Genomic DNA, 16,181 nt, shown 5'->3' with positions numbered 1-16,181 from the left:
TAAGGGCCTTCTTCTCCATGGAAAGTCTAGGCCAGGGGCAGCAGGAAATGGGCAAGACCTCAAGGAAACCATTCCAACTAAGAGGGGAGAATCCCTGACTATCCTCATGTCCTCTTTCCTTTTGTCAGGCTGGTCTTCTAAATGCAGTATGAAGCACCTAGAGGTCGTAGGTGGGCGTTAAGGATGGACTGCTTCTCTCAAAATCTTCTCGACGGTGAACTCCCGGGCTGTGTGCAGGGCGAGTGACAGTGTAGTATGGAAGGACCCAGTCTCTCGCATTACACCAACTTGGGTTCAAATAACTCACTTGAGTTCAACAAAAATAACTACCATTTACTGAGCGCTTACTATGTGCCAGGCACGGTGCTCGACGCTTACGTGCATTATCTCATAAAATTCTCACAACCATCCTGCGAAGGTGGTACCACTATCAGACCCTGGCAGGTTGGAGTTACACCCGGTAACCTGCCCAAACCTAGGGCTATTTGAGCCCAAAGGCCATCTTCCTAACCACGGAGATCAGCCTGTCATGGTCTCTCAGTCTCTTTATCTACAAAATGGGAATAATCCCTAATCAATAGTTGTTTTCTGGATCAAAAGGAATAATGTCTGTAAACCCTTAGCACTATGCCTGGCACATATTAAGCACTATCAGTGTTCTTGCAATTATTAGTAATAAACATACCACTGGTATCTTGTTGGCTCAAGAATAAAATGGAGCCTCAGCAGACAGGCATTCGGTGGAGAGGACAAGGGATGGGTCAGGGTTTTCAAATGGCCCATAGGTTTGAAATCCACTGACCATAAATTCCTGGATGCCACATTTCTGCCCCCTATTCTCATAAATCACCCACATGTTCTACAAACCCCAATACTTCAGCATCCAAAGTATACCCCCCCAAACTGCCCTCACGACTGTGATCTCTTTGCCCTCGAAAACATGGTGAACATACGAACAGGGGAAAGTCTTAATCAAGAGGCAAGAATAGCCTCTACCCACCTGGGAGCCCAGGTAAATATGGTCATTGCTGGTCAACCTGAGAGGGGGAGGGTGGCAGGGCGGAGCCAGGAGGAACAGAAAGACGGGCCACTCTCCAATGGTACAAGCAGTCAGCAGCCGTGACTCCGTTCCTCACTGAGAAGGGGCCACCTCCTGCAGGGATGCGAGTGAGCAGAGTCCAGGACCAAGAGGAGGTGGGCCCAGAAGAGACCTTTCACTCACCACCACTTGGTCCAAACTGCAGCACCCTCTGTAGATTAGGCCATCAGGCCCTCCCTCAACAAGGGAAACCACGTCAGGCAGTGGGAGTGGCAAATCTCTTCAAAAACTGGAAACTGGTCAACTGGAGATCGATCGAGGGAAAGGGAAGTTTGTTTTCACCAAGACAAGGACAGAATAACGAGACTGCCCAAGAATCAGCCCCTCTCTGCAGGGAGTGGGAGGTCTGTTCTGGCTGCTGTCACAGCCCCTGCTGCAGACAAGCACAGTGAGTGGGTCCACGCTTATTTTCTTGTGATGTGTCTAGACAGCCACCTGGACATCCTCCTCTAGCCTTTCCTCCCCACCCGGACTTTGGAGGAACAGGAACCCCGGGACCAGGTGAAACCAAACCCCTCCCCACCCCACCCTTACCCAGCACATCATCACAATGCACAAGCAAGGTGGGCACACAGACTGCTACTCCGAAAGACTGACAGTGCCTAAGATATGATGAGCACAGGAAGAGGTTCCAGCAAGGATGAATCACATCTGGCAGAGAAACAAAAATCTACTTGCCTAGAAACTGACCTAGGGCAGGCTCCTTATGGAGCAAGGCCATTGTTAATTTTCCAAGCAGTGCCGCTCTTTGCCCTGAGCCATTCACATCCTCCCCTGCCCACCGCCATCAACATCCAGGGTGCTTCTGAGCCTGCTGGGACCTCATGGACACACTGAAGATCTGAATTCAAGGATCCATTCGGATCAGCCTCTGGCCAACTCAGCAACTCGCTTAGACTCAAATCACAGGGTCTGTTTAATCGCCTTTAAAATATATCATACAGGAAGATTCCAAAAATATGAATCAAGTTACAGGAGAAGAAGCCCAGTGGGGAAAAATAAATACCATAAGAGTGACTTCAAAGTCCACCTGGGCAAAGTTAAATGTTACAGTTCACCCCTTCTACAAGTAAAAGAGACACTAATTTCAAACATACACTGTAGAATTAGAAACCCAGAAAACACTATGGAAAACACTAAGAGTAATATGTTTTAAATATGATTACACAATAGCTACTAATATGCTCAGAACATGAAACAGGCAAATAATAATAAACATAAACAGGACCCAGGCTGCCGTGGACTTTCCCTGTGCTGAGGGCAGTTAGGGGTGGCAGTTAGGTGTGCCCGCTCATAAAGGGGAAAGACCCAGGTGTCCCGTGAGTGGTCACAAGTAGGGCTCACAGGGAGGCGGCTCAGGCCCGGCCCTCTGCAGATGCGCCCTGCTCTCCTTGACAGCGTGTCCGTCAGCTCCCTGGGGAAGCTCCAACTTGGTGCACAGGCTGACCTCCTCGGCTTGAGGAACAAATATTCCAGAATTCTTGGAATTTCAGGCACACCTACACCACTTTCACAAAAGCAAGTGGAACTAGGGCTGATTCCTGTCCTGGCAAGCTGGAGTGAGGTCTGCCTCTGCCCCACGACCCTGGGGAAGCGCTCCATGTGCTCTTGCCCTCAGCGTCCTCACAGGCAAGGCGCTCAGGACTCTTGCCTGAGACCCCTCAGGAGGCTGCTGTGAGAACCTATAAGATGCAGAGGAGAAAACAAAAATCTTGGGGCACCTGGGCGGTTCAGTCGGTTGAGCATCTGACTTCGGCTCAGGTTGTGATCTCATGGTTTGTGAGTTTGAGCCCTGCATCAGGCTCTGTGCTGACACCTCGGAGCCTGGAGCCTGCTTTGGATTCTGTCTCCCTCTCTCTCTCTGCCCCTCCCCTGCTCATGCTCTGTTTCTCTCTCGTTCTCTCTCTCAAAAATAAATAAACATTAAGAAAGAAAGAAAGAAAGAAAGAAAGAAAGAAAGAAAGAAAGAAAGAAAGAAAGAGAAGAAGGAAGGGAAGAAGGAAGGGAAGGGAAGGGAAGGGAAGGGAAGGGAAGGGAAGGGAAGGGAAGGGAAGGGAAGGGAAGGGAAGGGAAGGGAAGGGAAGGGAAGGGAAGGGAAGGGAAGGAAAGGAAAGGAAAGGAAAGGAAAGGAAAGGAAAGGAAAGGAAAGGAAAATCTTGACATCAGGACTGCATGATATTTATGAAGCGAAACAAGTGGGAAACACATCCACACACGAAGTGAGAAACTGAAGTCACAAGGGAGAGCATACAGTTTCAGCCACATTTTATTTCTCACACAAAAAATGGATCTGAAGCAAGTTATACCATTCATTAAGAATGCACAGGTATATGTTAAAATAGTCTTTTGAATCTCGTCTGTACAGTGAAATATCTTCAATAAATGGGAGAAAGAAAAACACTGTGCATATATATAGATATAGATAAATAGACACGAGGTGGTGTCGCTTTCCCAGCTACTAGGCTAGGAAGCTCCTCTTATTTGACCTGAAAGCATGTGGGGAAATCAGAAGATAAAACCCGAGCTGACCCTCTGGGCTTCTTGCTAAGAGCTCTCATGAGCACCCAGCTTCAGCTTCCTGGGATGCCAGGACCCTCCCCACTTGGTGACCACTTCCACAAAGGAATGTGCCAGTCACCTCGATCCCAAAGATGGCCTTATGCAGGAGTTGCTGGGCCCCAGCCACCAAGCACCCCGCCATATGCCCACAATAAGGCAACAGAGACAACCCCTTCTGTCTCTGGTCTCAGGAACCAAGTTCATTCTTCAATGTGAAAACTAGACTCGTTACTAATTACCTCCACTAAGATTTGTGGGTGAGATACTGACTCGTCTCAAGGACCAGCATTTAGAAATGGCCTGAAAGCTGTTGCTTTTTGGGTGCCCAGGACATCACTCGATACCCATAAGTAGCCTCTGGTGACAAGAACTTGCTTAGCCAGAAATCACAGAATACTGGACTTAGGAGAGAGCTCTGAAAACGAGGCCCCGGAGAGTGCTATGTCCTGCCCAGGGTCACAGAGCCACAACAGAAACCCCAAGCAAAAACACATTTTGTTTTTAAGGGGGCCTTGGACCTGAAAAAGAAAAGCCATGTGCTGAAACAAGTACACGCTCAGAAGAAAAAGTCACGTAGTGACTGAGAGCTGCAATGTTGAGGGAGGCCTGCCCTGTGCTGCACATGGCAGCCATCTGGGCGGACTGTGAGCTTTCAGGGAAGCAGGAGGGCTGATTTAAACAGAAACAGAATGAACCGGCCGCAGACCAAGGTGCTGAAGCGGGTCTCTGCACTGCATTTGGCAATGAGAAGAGCCGTGGCACAGAATAAGCAAACACATTTGGGCACCAAGTTCTCTCTCCCATTCTCCCCTGCTTGCTGTCCTGACAAAGAACTTGTCTTCCCAAAGTCAACCTCACTCCTATAATCAGGCAGGGGAAAAAAAAATAAATCACAGTTTAAAAGGAAAAAGGTCCCTCAACGAAATACACACTACATTTAAACTGGTCACATTATATTAAAAAAAAAAAAAAATGCGCACTGAATCTTCAGAAGAGTCAAACCTCTAATCGGATTAGGTTTCCAGAGCTGTAAGCAGGATTCTGTGGTTTCAGTGGAGAAGTCATGGTACAACTGAAATCACTGCAAGGGATAAGTGATTTTTAAACCACACACACACACAGATACACACTTGCCTTAAGAGGAGTATATACACAACACAGCAGCTACGTGGGTGGTCGGTCAGGCTAAGGGTGCATGAACAGGAAGCCCCCTGCTCCCTAACAGGAAAGCCCCCAGAAAGGATTCAGCAGCAACAAGTCTACAGCCCAAACGTGAACAGCATCGTCCCTGAACAGACACAGTTAGTCGGAGCCACCAGAGCCTACAGCCTGTGGGAGGGCTCGGTTACAGTCCATTCTACTGCGTACACTTGAGATATTACAGTGTATTTTTTCAGACTATTATAAATAATTTCTCGTGCTTTCTGGAAAAAAAAAAAAATCAAACGAAGCCTTCTTTCATTCAGTCTGTGATGAAGTAAGGTGAACCCTTCTCGTAAAGCACAGCTCAGGCTCCCCAGGGCTTTGTGGGCAGGATGCTCCTCTGATTAATAAGCTTGTGTCCCTCCAGCCTACAGAAGGCAACCGTCCCGTCACTCCAGCGCAGGTGTTCTCAAGAGGCCCGTGTGAAGGCTCTTGGGGAGCAAAGGCATCCAAGCTGTGCACCTCTTCCCTGCTGGGGGGCAGCTACAAGGCAGGCAGGGGGTCCTCTGAACTGGTCAGACACAGACGAACGTCTCTACTCTCTGATGGAGCACCGAAACAGAAGCTCTGGCTTGGGAGCTAGAAGTACCCAGCAGACCCACCCCAGGTGGGCACAACACTGCCTTCCAGGTTAAAACTTTTGTATAGAAGACCCAAATGGTCTTACCCCTGTGACTTCTTTCCAACTCAAAGCTATGGTTTACCCACAACCCAAATCATAAGCACATAGACTGTATATATACAGATTGTTTTTAAATCCCACAAATAAAAAACACTCTACAAAAAAAACAAAAAACAAAAAAAAACAAAAACAAAACACCAGTGAGTTGAAGCCTTGTCATAGTCTGAGACACACCAGCGGGGCTTGCCTTGGGGCCCTGCCCCTCGCTCTGCTCACTCTTGCTCTCTCGGCCCTGGGGCCCCTACTCATCCTCCGTGCCGGCTGTCAGCATCCCCTTGTCAGCCAGGTGAGATCTGAGGGTGTTGAAGATGTGCAGTTGTTGATCTGGACGCAAGGTCAGGAACTGCTGAATCAGCTTGCTTGGGTTCGGGCCCCTGGAGGAGAACGTGAGGAAACAGCTCTGAGTGGGGGGACTCAGCAGCTTCTAGGGCCTGATTATCCAAATAGCTGCTGTTCCCTGTGGATTCTCTACTCATGGAGGGCAGGGGGCCTCAAAGAATCCATTAAGAGCAGCAACTGAAAACTGCATTCATATTTGGGATGCTTTTCACTTCAACTGAGGTGTAGCTAAAATCTCAGATGTTCACCACACTCAAAAATCCAACAACTGGCTTCAGATGGAAAGGCATCGTACCTGATAAAACTGGCAATGTACACGTTGACAAAGGTGGCCATCAGATACTGGCAGTCAAAGCGATCCATGATGCCGCCATGGCCGGGAATGGTATTGGCAAAGTCCTGTTAGAGGCAGGGGAAGGACTGGTAAGCCTGGGCTAGGCCAAGATCAAACCCTGCCCTATGGTCCCACCTCAGTGTCCAGCTACTATCCTGAGTAGCTGAGGGCAACAAAAAGTAAGAAGTATGGACCCAAATGCTGAGGATATAATACCACAAAATCTTATTATAAAATGTTTCTTTTGAAGAAAGATACAAGGTATATTAACAAATAAACTGAAAATCCAACTACAGTTGACTCTTGAACAACAGGGGTCTGAACTACAAGGGTCCACTTAAACGCCATTTTCTTCAGTAAATACAGTACAGGAATATAAATGTATTCTCTCTTCCTTATGATTTTCTTAATCACATTTTCTTTTCTCTGGCTTGCTTTATTGTACGAATACAGTATATAATACATATAACACACAAAATAGGTGTGAATCAACTAATAATTCTTCTGGTCAAGTTACATGTGAGTTTTCTAGTACATGGGAGGATGTGGTAGGGGGGAATGTCAGTGCCTCTAACCCCTGCATTATTCAAGGGTCAAAACTATTCTGAATTTTCTTGGAAAGCAATGTATTTTTATTTAACCTACCTAAATCTCATGCACGAGTGAAGGAAAGCACACATTAACAGTCAGGGTTTATAGCCTGGTATTTTGAAGGGGGCGGTGGTTGATGGGGTGGGACAGGAGACTGGGCTGGGAGACAGAAGAATAGGGAAGACAATTTTCCTACTTTGATTTTAAAGGCTCGTTTGAATCCACTTGCAAAGAATCCTCCAAAGGGGCCGATGAGCGAGGCAAAAGTGGACAGGGCGATGCTGTGGATCTGGAAGGGGTACATCCAGACTGTTGTCTGAGAAGAACAAGGGAAAATCAGTCAAGATGCCTTGTTGACATAAATAACTCTTTATCAAATGAACTATATTTTCCCTCCAAAATCAAAATGAGTAAGAAAAGTGGATTTTGTGTTTGTAAATCTCGAATATCTGACTTAATGGAGGACATTAAGTATCATACATTCAGTCTGTTGCAATATGTTTTGGCTGACGTATGCGGAGAAAGTCCAGCCTTACACAAATTAGGTAGTTGAAAAAAAGGAAGAGTAGGGGCGCCTGGGTGGCTCAGCTGGTTGAGCGTCCAACTTTGGCTCAGGTCATGATCTCACAGTTTGTGAGTTTGAACCCCATGTCAGGCTCTGTGCCAACAGCTCAGAGCCTGGAGCCTGCTTCGGATTCTGTCTCCCTCTCTCTCTGCCCTCCCCCACTCACACTCTCTCTCTCTCTCTCAAAAATAAAGACATTAAATTTTTTTTTAAATAAGAAAAAAAAAAAGGAAAAAAGGAAGAGTATTTTAGCACTGTCTTTCAGATGCTTACGGGTATTCTGCTCTGATACTGCACCAGAACTTGACAAATGGTAGCTTCTTAAAAATTTGTCGAATTTGAGATCCAGGAATGAAATTTTTGTACTCTTAGCATTAAAATCCATTGGTCTGTCTTGAACTTTGAACGGACCTTTTACCCACAAGTGACTGCTGTAATGCCATGCACTGACTATTTAGGAAATAATAGTTCACTAAGTTATGTAAATCTTCCAAACGTGGACACATTTTGCTATATATAATGTCAAAACATCATTATGTTAAAGTCATCATATGTTAAAATCACTATAAAAATCTTACAAAGAATCACCACAACTCTCAACAGCAAAGCTATGAAGTATTAAGAGCTCTGGTGGAAACCCTATGACACTTTCCAAAATACTAATTTTCACTTGGCAGGTGAATTTTATCGTTGGTAACAATCACCGTTAGGTGTTTTCCTTCCAGTGACAGACTCACTTTCGTCATCTTCAAGGAAAATGTTCGTCAAATACACAGGTCTGAAAAACCATAGCTTGTCGGTACTTTTCAAGTAAAAATGATGTCCCTATAAAACAGCAGCTAGTTCAGCTCATATCTCAAACAGGCACACGCGTGTTTCCTTTAGGTAAACGCTGTACTTCAGTATTTACCAGAAATCTTTTATGCATCCTTTTCATACACAAGAGTATTAGAAAGATATGTATTCAAGGGTCAGGATTTAATAAAATGAATAGTTTTACTGTTTCATCAAAGACACTCTTCGGAGGAACTCTCTTATTCTCACTGCGTGTGTGTGGCACGAAGAATCCAACGACTCAGTCCAGTTCGGGGCCAGAGCCCCCACTCATACTAACGCACCAAGCAAGTTTACCCATCACTGCTTGTGTACCCTACCATTCACAGCAAATTTCAACAACGTAAACAGGCAAATAATGTCATTATATTGTTATGGAAATAATCGTGACTTCACAGGCCCCCTGAAAGGATCTCAGGGTCCCCCAAGGATCCACAGAGCAAGTTTGAGAACCACTGGTCTAAATGAATAGAAGTGAGATGAAGTGTCTCCTTCTGCTTTCAGCCTGAACTGACCTGAACAATTCTCTGTCCTGGGGCTTGCAGCGTTGTGGAGGGAGGAAGCTAGGTTGTTGTTGTTGCTGTTGTTGTTGTTGTTGTTTTGAGGGAGTGGTCACTATCTAACCAGGGATAGCTTGCCCCATGTGAATGGCACGTACCAAGCCAATGACCGACCGGATCACCTCAGGAATGTTGTACTCCTGCAGACGGAAGAGGTCCGAGGGCTCACAGTCCACAGTGAAGCTGTTGGTGTCATTGTTGTACTCCACGGGGCAGACAAAGCATCTGTACCCGGACATCACATAGGACAGCTGAGGATGAAGAGCAGAGACGGGCAGAGGAGACCAGTCCCAGTCATCCTGCCTGGGTGGCAGACACGGGGCCTGGCTGTGTCCCTCACAGCGCCTAGCCTGCTCGCTGCAAGCTGTGCACTAAATCAGAGGTTCATATTTCCCCACGTGAGTATTTTGCCAGAATCTGGGAAAAATTTTTAAAAGAGGTTCATGGCCTGCTGAGGCTTCACACATACTTACCCCAACATCCAGGCCAAAATCCAGGACAGACCTGAAGGAATCTGGGCAAAGAACTACAAGAAGATTCCCCCCATTCAGGGAAGCTACGGTCCCTTTTTCTCAGCATCTCTTAATTTAATTCAAATGGGAGGCAGGTTGGCAGGGAGCGATATAGTGAGAGACAGCCAGTCCAGAGGAAAAAGGAAGAAGAATAATGAAGTAAGGGAATCAGTACTAGAGGATGGCTGGACACCTCTGAAGAAAGGAGAGAGGCTGGCCTGATGGTCAGAAGCAGGGAATGCTCCAGAAAGGGTGGGAAGATCAACCACCCACAGGCAGGGCACAAATGGGAGAGAACCTTGGCCAGAGTGGCATGGCTTGCCTCACCTCCCACTCTTAGCTGCCAATCACTTGATCTTGAAATATCAAATGCATGGACAAGAACACTACCTGCTGAGTGTCACCGTGCCTCGACATGGGGGGAGTACAGGTTCACACGGCCCTGCTCAACTGCCAAGACCCTGTTTGGAATCTGGCAGATAAAGGACAGCTGGCTCTGCCCGGGCCACTTACGGAGCATGCCAGGCTCATGCCCCTTGCAGGGCAAGGTTACCATTCAGTGGGACAGGGTCCTTGGCCTCGGGAGACAAGCTCTCTAGCCCTGGACAAGCTTTGAAGGTGGGCTGAGGTCTCTGTGCCCTCTCCCACCCAGCGGGAAACCACCACCTACCAGAAGGCCAAACACCACTGTAGCAAAGAAGCCCCCAATGAAGCCTTCCCAGGTCTTCTTCGGGGACAGCTACGGACAGAGAGCAAATCTTAACAAAGGTCATTTTGATAACTGGCTTTGGAACAATGATTACTTGTTTAAAACCTTCCTACTGTTAAAACAAACAAAAAATAAACAAAAAAACCTTCATTCTGTTAACCACCTCCCTTTCTAAAAATAACCCCATGCTTGGTTTCCTTGTTCCCAGCCTGACAGCCCTCAGTTTCCTTTCTGTCCCAATTAGTCACTCAAATAATTTAATTATATTATAAAATAGTATACTAATTAAATAACAACACTCAAATTCAGATCAGAGCCCCCAAAGTGTGCCTGTATAGTCTATACAATTATCTTCTCTAGGAACTTCTTCTTCCTTTCTGAATAGTTGTCAAATGTCTTAGTCTGGCTTTTCTCTTAAGACTAAACTATTGCAAGACTTTCTCCAAGATGACATGAAGACATAGACGCTAGTGAGATTTCTTCTGTGCCAAGTTGATCCTCACCGTTGCCTCACAGTGGTGTTTCATGTTAGGGTGACCCACTTACCTTAATGAGTGGGGTCCGACCAAAGAAGAAGCCAAACATGTAGGCCATAATGTCATTACAGATGACGCAAGAGATGGGGACAATGAACCTAGGGAATAAACCAAAGTAGAAATCAACTCTCCTAAGATGACAATACCTCAGATGTCTATAAAACACTGCCATTCATCACTTCCGGCACCAAAATAACCCCTAAGTACTTGTTCTCCACTAACTAATAAGTAAAAGAAATTAAATAGCAGACAAGCCATACCTAGTACCTGGCACACAGCAGACATTCAAGTGTTTACTGAACGACTCCCGAGTAAACAGAGGTGGTGTTCTCTAAAATGCCATTTGTTCTTTTTATCCTTACAAAGTAATATAGGCACACAATACTACAAATTTAAACTGTAAAGAAAAGAAAGTTTTCCTTGTTCCTCCCATCCCTATCTCCATTCCCCAAAATAACTGCTTTTAATGACTTCTGACTTCTCTTCTTCTAGAGGTCATCTCCATAATTCTATGCAGTATGTTTCATAATTTACCTATTTTTTTTTTTTAACTATTTATGACTAGCTCTGATGAGGCCTACATTTCCTAGTGCTCGGCTGAGTGCACAACCACACCCCATATAGCTGGCTACCTTCTCGACAGCCGCCGCCCCTCCCACCAGCCCACCATGAAACAGGAGGCTGTTCCCACACTTGTAACATCTTTCTGTCCTCCTCACTCTCTACTCTCTGGCCAGCACTTTTTTAAAATTTCCCCTATTTAAATTTCTGAATTTCACATACAGAAATCTCTGACTTCCTGGCCCCTAAACTACAGGCAGTATTTTCTGACTTCCTGTTTGTTAAGGGAGCATCTGTATCCTCTCAACACCACACGATATTATTTACTTTGTCGAGGCTTCTAGCACATATTCTCTGCTCAACATATTTTCTACATCTACAATTAAATCTTGTAGTTTGAGTGTGAAAACCAACAACCAGAGATTTTAATATAATTCACTGTAGAACTGAGTGGCTGGCACGTTTGGCCCTAAAGATAAGGACTTATCATGAGCCATTCTTCGAAATTACCTGAAACTCTGAAAAGGAAAGATTGTGTGTCTCCCCAGGCCATTGCTATCATTGTTTTAAACGTAATAATGCCTAAGGCTGCCAATTATCTGAGCTAGTCTCTGGTCTAAGCACTTTACATATATTTACTAACTTGGAGGTGGGTACTATTATACCCTCATTCTGAGATCTGGAAACAGACACAGTCTGGGATCTTAACCACAACTCCTCAACACCTCTAATATAAACTAGGATATGCCTTACCTTTTCACTAAGATCATCCAGTTTCCTTAGCCAGCCTGCAGATTTCTATAAATACTGATAGATTTCCTGCTGAAACCACTGCATTTCTGGAATAATGTCTACTAAGTAACAACTATATCATTCTTTTGACACATTGCCAGATTCTATGTGCTAATATAGTTTATTTACAATGGCTTATCTGTAATCATTAAAGAAATCAGCTTAACATTCTTTCTACCTCCCCATGCTTATTAGCTTTAGTATGAAGGGTTAGATAAAACTCTGAGATTATCATTGGTTGTTGTTTTTTTTTTTTCCTTCCAGGTGTGGATTCTTAGGCAATCCAAAGTTCTTCTATAGTTATTGATCTTTTCAGGTTTTCTTCTTCATGACTTTTGGTAGCTTCCATTTTGCCAAATCATGAAAGTTTCCTTTTGTTTTCAAACCTGTTGCTATACAATTGCATTATCTTTTATTCTTTAAATATCCATGTATAGGGGCACCTGGGTGGCTCAGTTGGTTGAGTGTCTAACTCTTGATTTCGGCTCAGGTCATGATCTCATGATTTGTGGGTTCAAGCCTGGCATTGGGCTCTGTACTGACAGTGTGGAACCTGCTTGGGATTCACTCTCTCTCCCTCTCTCTTTCTCTCTCTCTGCCCCTCCCCTACTCACGTGCACTCCGTCTCAAAATAAATAAACTTTAAAAAAAGAAAACTTTTAAAAATTAATTAAAAATATCCATATGCTAACAAACACATGTCTAATGTCTACATTAGTTTTTGGGGAACCTGAGTGGCTCCGTCGGTTGAGCGTCTGACTTCAGCTCAGGTCATGATCTCACAGCTCATGAATTTGAGCCCCGCATTGGGCTCTGTGCTGGCAGCTTGGAGCCTAGAGCCTGCTTCAGATTCTGTCTCCATCTCTCTCTGCCCTCCCCTGCTTGCACTTGCTCTCTCTCTCTCTCAAATGTAAATAAACATTAAAAAAAATTTTTTTTAAATAGAACATTAGTTCTCAAAATATAGATCCTGACCAACAGTATCAGCATCACCTGGGAGTGTATTAGAAATCAAATTCTTAGTACTGAATCTACTGAAGCAGAAACTCAGAAGTGAGGCCCAAGTGATCTGTGCTGTACCCAGCCCGGCAGGGGATTTTGATGTAGCTCAAGGTGAGAACCCCTGGCTTAGACTGTAAGCGGGGGTTCTCAGCCTACCTGTACATGAGAAAACCCACAAAATAAAAGGGAAAACCTCCCTCACTGACATCACTCACCAGATCATTCCTTCAAACAGGTTGTGGATAACAAGGTGTGACTGGGTTACAACAATCAGTAATGTTACATGTGTCCAGCCAAACTGCAAAAGAAGATATAGATTACATTTTACCTGTATGTTTACCTTGAAAGGAACTTCAAATAACTGCCAGTAACAAATAGAAAACTGCCAGCAACAATAACAAAAACATGTAGAAAAAATGTCTGCTTCTGTACCTGTCTTATTGGAAGAAAAAAGATACAGAACAGGCATTTGGGAGTAACTTTGTCCCCCAGCTACAGTCCCCACCAAAAGTAGAAACCACAGGGCCCACTTAGTGAGCAAGTCTTTCTACGCTCCAAAAGCCTGGGTATGTCTCATTTTCTCAATAAGTGTTTACTAGGTGCTTGGGACACTCAGTGAGGGGATGTTTTCAAGTTGAGGGAGCAATGTAGCTGGTAGGATATTCGTGAGCATTGCCTGAAGCTTCACCCTGAGCCTTACTTGGAGGCCACCTTCAGGTCCTGGCGGAGAGGTTGCTTGGGGTGTATTAAGCAACAGTGATTGGGTCTAGGTAGAAGCAGAGCCACCTAACTTAAATGGGGACACTCCTTCGTGCTCTAGGTTCTAGATACAAACACAACAGCCTGCATTCCAGACTGTTGATTTGTCACAGAAAGCATAAAAGGCCTGCCGAGTTTCTGCAGAACTTCCCTTAAGCCAAGAATTCTGACACACATATACATTTTCCTTACCATGTAGAACTGCAGTCGATAATGCTTCTTGACCAGACTCAGTACAAACATGCAGAATCCTAGTTTGAGGAGCAGGAAGAGAAGAAGGGGCAAAATGAATTACACTCTGTATTATCTTTGTCCTACTCATTTCCTTTAGACGCATGAAGTGGTCCTTTGGCCAATCCCCTGGCAGCGGTTAACCCGGGTACAACTCCAAAGCCTAGGGGGATGATCCTAGTCATTCCAATGACAGCAGGGATAATGGACTCCCTCAAGACAGTCAGAGGAAGGCAATATTTTTAAATCTTGCAGACTACACTCAATTTAGAACACTGTTCACCAGATAGGAATGTTTTGATCCTAGAGCAAGGGTCAACAAACAAAGGTCAAGCCAGCTGCCTGTTTTTACAAATCAAATTTTTTTTGGAACACAGTCATGCCCATTTGTTTACATGTCGTCTGGGCTTCTCCTTTCATGCTCAAGGCCAGAACAGAGGAGGTGCAGTGAAGATCCTTTGGCCTCCAAAGCCTAAAATATTATCTGGACCTTTAAGAAAAGGTTTGCTGAAGGGAGCCTGGGTGGCTCAGTCGGCTAAGCGTCTGATCTCGGCTCAGGTCATGATCTCACAGCTTGTGGGTTCGAGCCCCGCGTCGGGCTCGGTGCTGACAGCTTGGAGCCTGGAACCTGTTTCAGATTCTGTGTCTCCCTCTCTCTGCCCTCCCCCACTCACGCTCGCTCGTGTGCGCACGCGCTCTCTCTCTCTCTCTCTCTCAAAAATAAATAAATATTAAAACAAAATTTTTTTTAAAAAAGAGAAAAAATTTGCTGACTCCTCCTGTCCAAAGTTATAGGTCTGGCTAAGGGAGACCCACCTGGTGTGGAGTCAAGGCCACCCCTGCATCTCTCACACTGACCCAAATGGTGGCAAAACAGTCTACAGCCGCCCTTCCCCCACCTCCTTCAGGAAGGAAAGAGACTTTTACCCACGAGAGTGCTGGGCCCCTCAAACACAGCCCTGCCCAGAAGAAAGCATGTGGCTATTCTAGACCCCTGACCTGACTCTGTGAGGGGTCACTCTCAGGGTCTGAGGCATGCTCTCTGACTGTGCTCAATCCCTGCAGACCTCTTGGCAATGGATTTTCTATTTTACAGCCAGGTGTCATTCACAGAGACGAGTATTGCTATAAGCTGATCAAAAATAGATCAGACGGAAATTTAGGTCAGAACAAATTTCTCATGTGCCTCAAACTGGCTTTGAGGGCAACTATGAAAAAACAGGAGCATGAACACTTAACACTCAGATAAGACTGAGGTTAGATGGACACAGTGTTTGACTGTTTGTCAACTTCTAATGTATCTGACTAAACCCTCACAGTACCCCTGCTGTTTTAGCTCCAGATTATGAAAGGGATTCAAAGATTAAGCTCCCAGCTCCTGTGAAGTCACAGAGTCTTTTTAAACCCAGGTTGGTAAAATTTCCACTACACTGCAATGTCCCCCATGCGGCCACGCCCCTAGCGATAGCCGCTTGTTTTTATACCCAACTTCCTGGACAGTTTTTGTTTTGATCACACCGCAGAATCTCTGCCAACAAGAGAGTCAGGACAGGACCGTGTTATGCTGTCCTCTGACGGAGGCTGGGACACAAGGTCAGATGGCACAGACTGAAGTCCCCACAACTACACAAGGCCCTCGGTCCCATTTCTTAGGCAAGAGCTGCTACAGGGCCCTCAGCTCTGCTGCCCTGAACAGAGTTAACACCATCGAAACTGCGTGAACCAAGAAATTCCCCAACCTCTCCTCCACGGACATACAAACACAAGACAAACACAAGAACTGGTAAACCGCTGAATGCCTACCTATTAGATAGAGAGTAAAGGAAATGAACCGGTGGTATTTACTGAGAATCCGCAAAGGCTCCTCTCTCTGGACCAGAGTGAAGAAGTAATCCGTCACGGTTTCACCATAGAAGAAATAATTTACACACAGTAGAAAGTACCTGTAAAGGAAGACAGGTCACTGCTGTGAGGGGCACATGTGTCCGCTCCTTTACAGTGAGGCCATGAAAAAGTTCCAGGGATCAGAGCGGCAGTCCACCTGCCCCTCGAAACCCTGGTGGCAGCTTGCAGAGGGACAAGCAGACCAGGGTTCCCTGTTTACTGGTGACCCTGTAGGTGAGAAGTTTATCTGGGAATTTGTGGCAGCTTTCACTCCCTCTCCATGTATCACAAACTGGGGGCTCAGTTTTTGCTCTTTTTGTCCAGTTTCCACGCCTAATGTAAGAATACTCAAACCATAACACGACCTTCCAGAGTGTGCCTCAGCCTGCCTCCCCATCCTATTTCCACTCTTCCAGGAACCCTGTGCAC

General features: G+C 45.5%; 1 protein-coding gene across 2 annotated transcripts in view; it reads right to left on the bottom strand.

The window, feature by feature from the left end:
- Nucleotides 1-3,347: 3,347 nt before the first annotated feature.
- The window catches only part of CDS2 (CDP-diacylglycerol synthase 2), a 56,148-nt gene continuing 43,314 nt past the window's right edge, over nt 3,348-16,181 (bottom strand). For both annotated transcript variants that reach the window (XM_047067830.1, XM_047067831.1), the window contains exons 5-13: nt 15,672-15,811; nt 13,830-13,888; nt 13,094-13,176; nt 10,534-10,621; nt 9,949-10,017; nt 8,865-9,017; nt 7,004-7,123; nt 6,178-6,281; nt 3,348-5,917 (exon numbers count right to left, since the gene is read on the bottom strand). In XM_047067830.1, the coding sequence (XP_046923786.1) occupies nt 5,785-5,917; nt 6,178-6,281; nt 7,004-7,123; nt 8,865-9,017; nt 9,949-10,017; nt 10,534-10,621; nt 13,094-13,176; nt 13,830-13,888; nt 15,672-15,811 (949 nt within the window). In that variant the 3' untranslated portion in view covers nt 3,348-5,784. The remainder of the gene's footprint in view (nt 5,918-6,177; nt 6,282-7,003; nt 7,124-8,864; nt 9,018-9,948; nt 10,018-10,533; nt 10,622-13,093; nt 13,177-13,829; nt 13,889-15,671; nt 15,812-16,181) is intronic.

The sequence above is a fragment of the Lynx rufus genome, unplaced genomic scaffold (genome assembly GCF_022079265.1).
Source record: "Lynx rufus isolate CCGP_SWC_20201006 ecotype Redwood Valley unplaced genomic scaffold, mLynRuf1.p SCAF_8, whole genome shotgun sequence".
Lineage (NCBI taxonomy): Eukaryota > Metazoa > Chordata > Mammalia > Carnivora > Felidae > Lynx > Lynx rufus.
The sequence above is the reverse complement of the archived record's forward strand: the minus strand, read 5'-3'. Positions and strand labels throughout refer to the sequence as shown.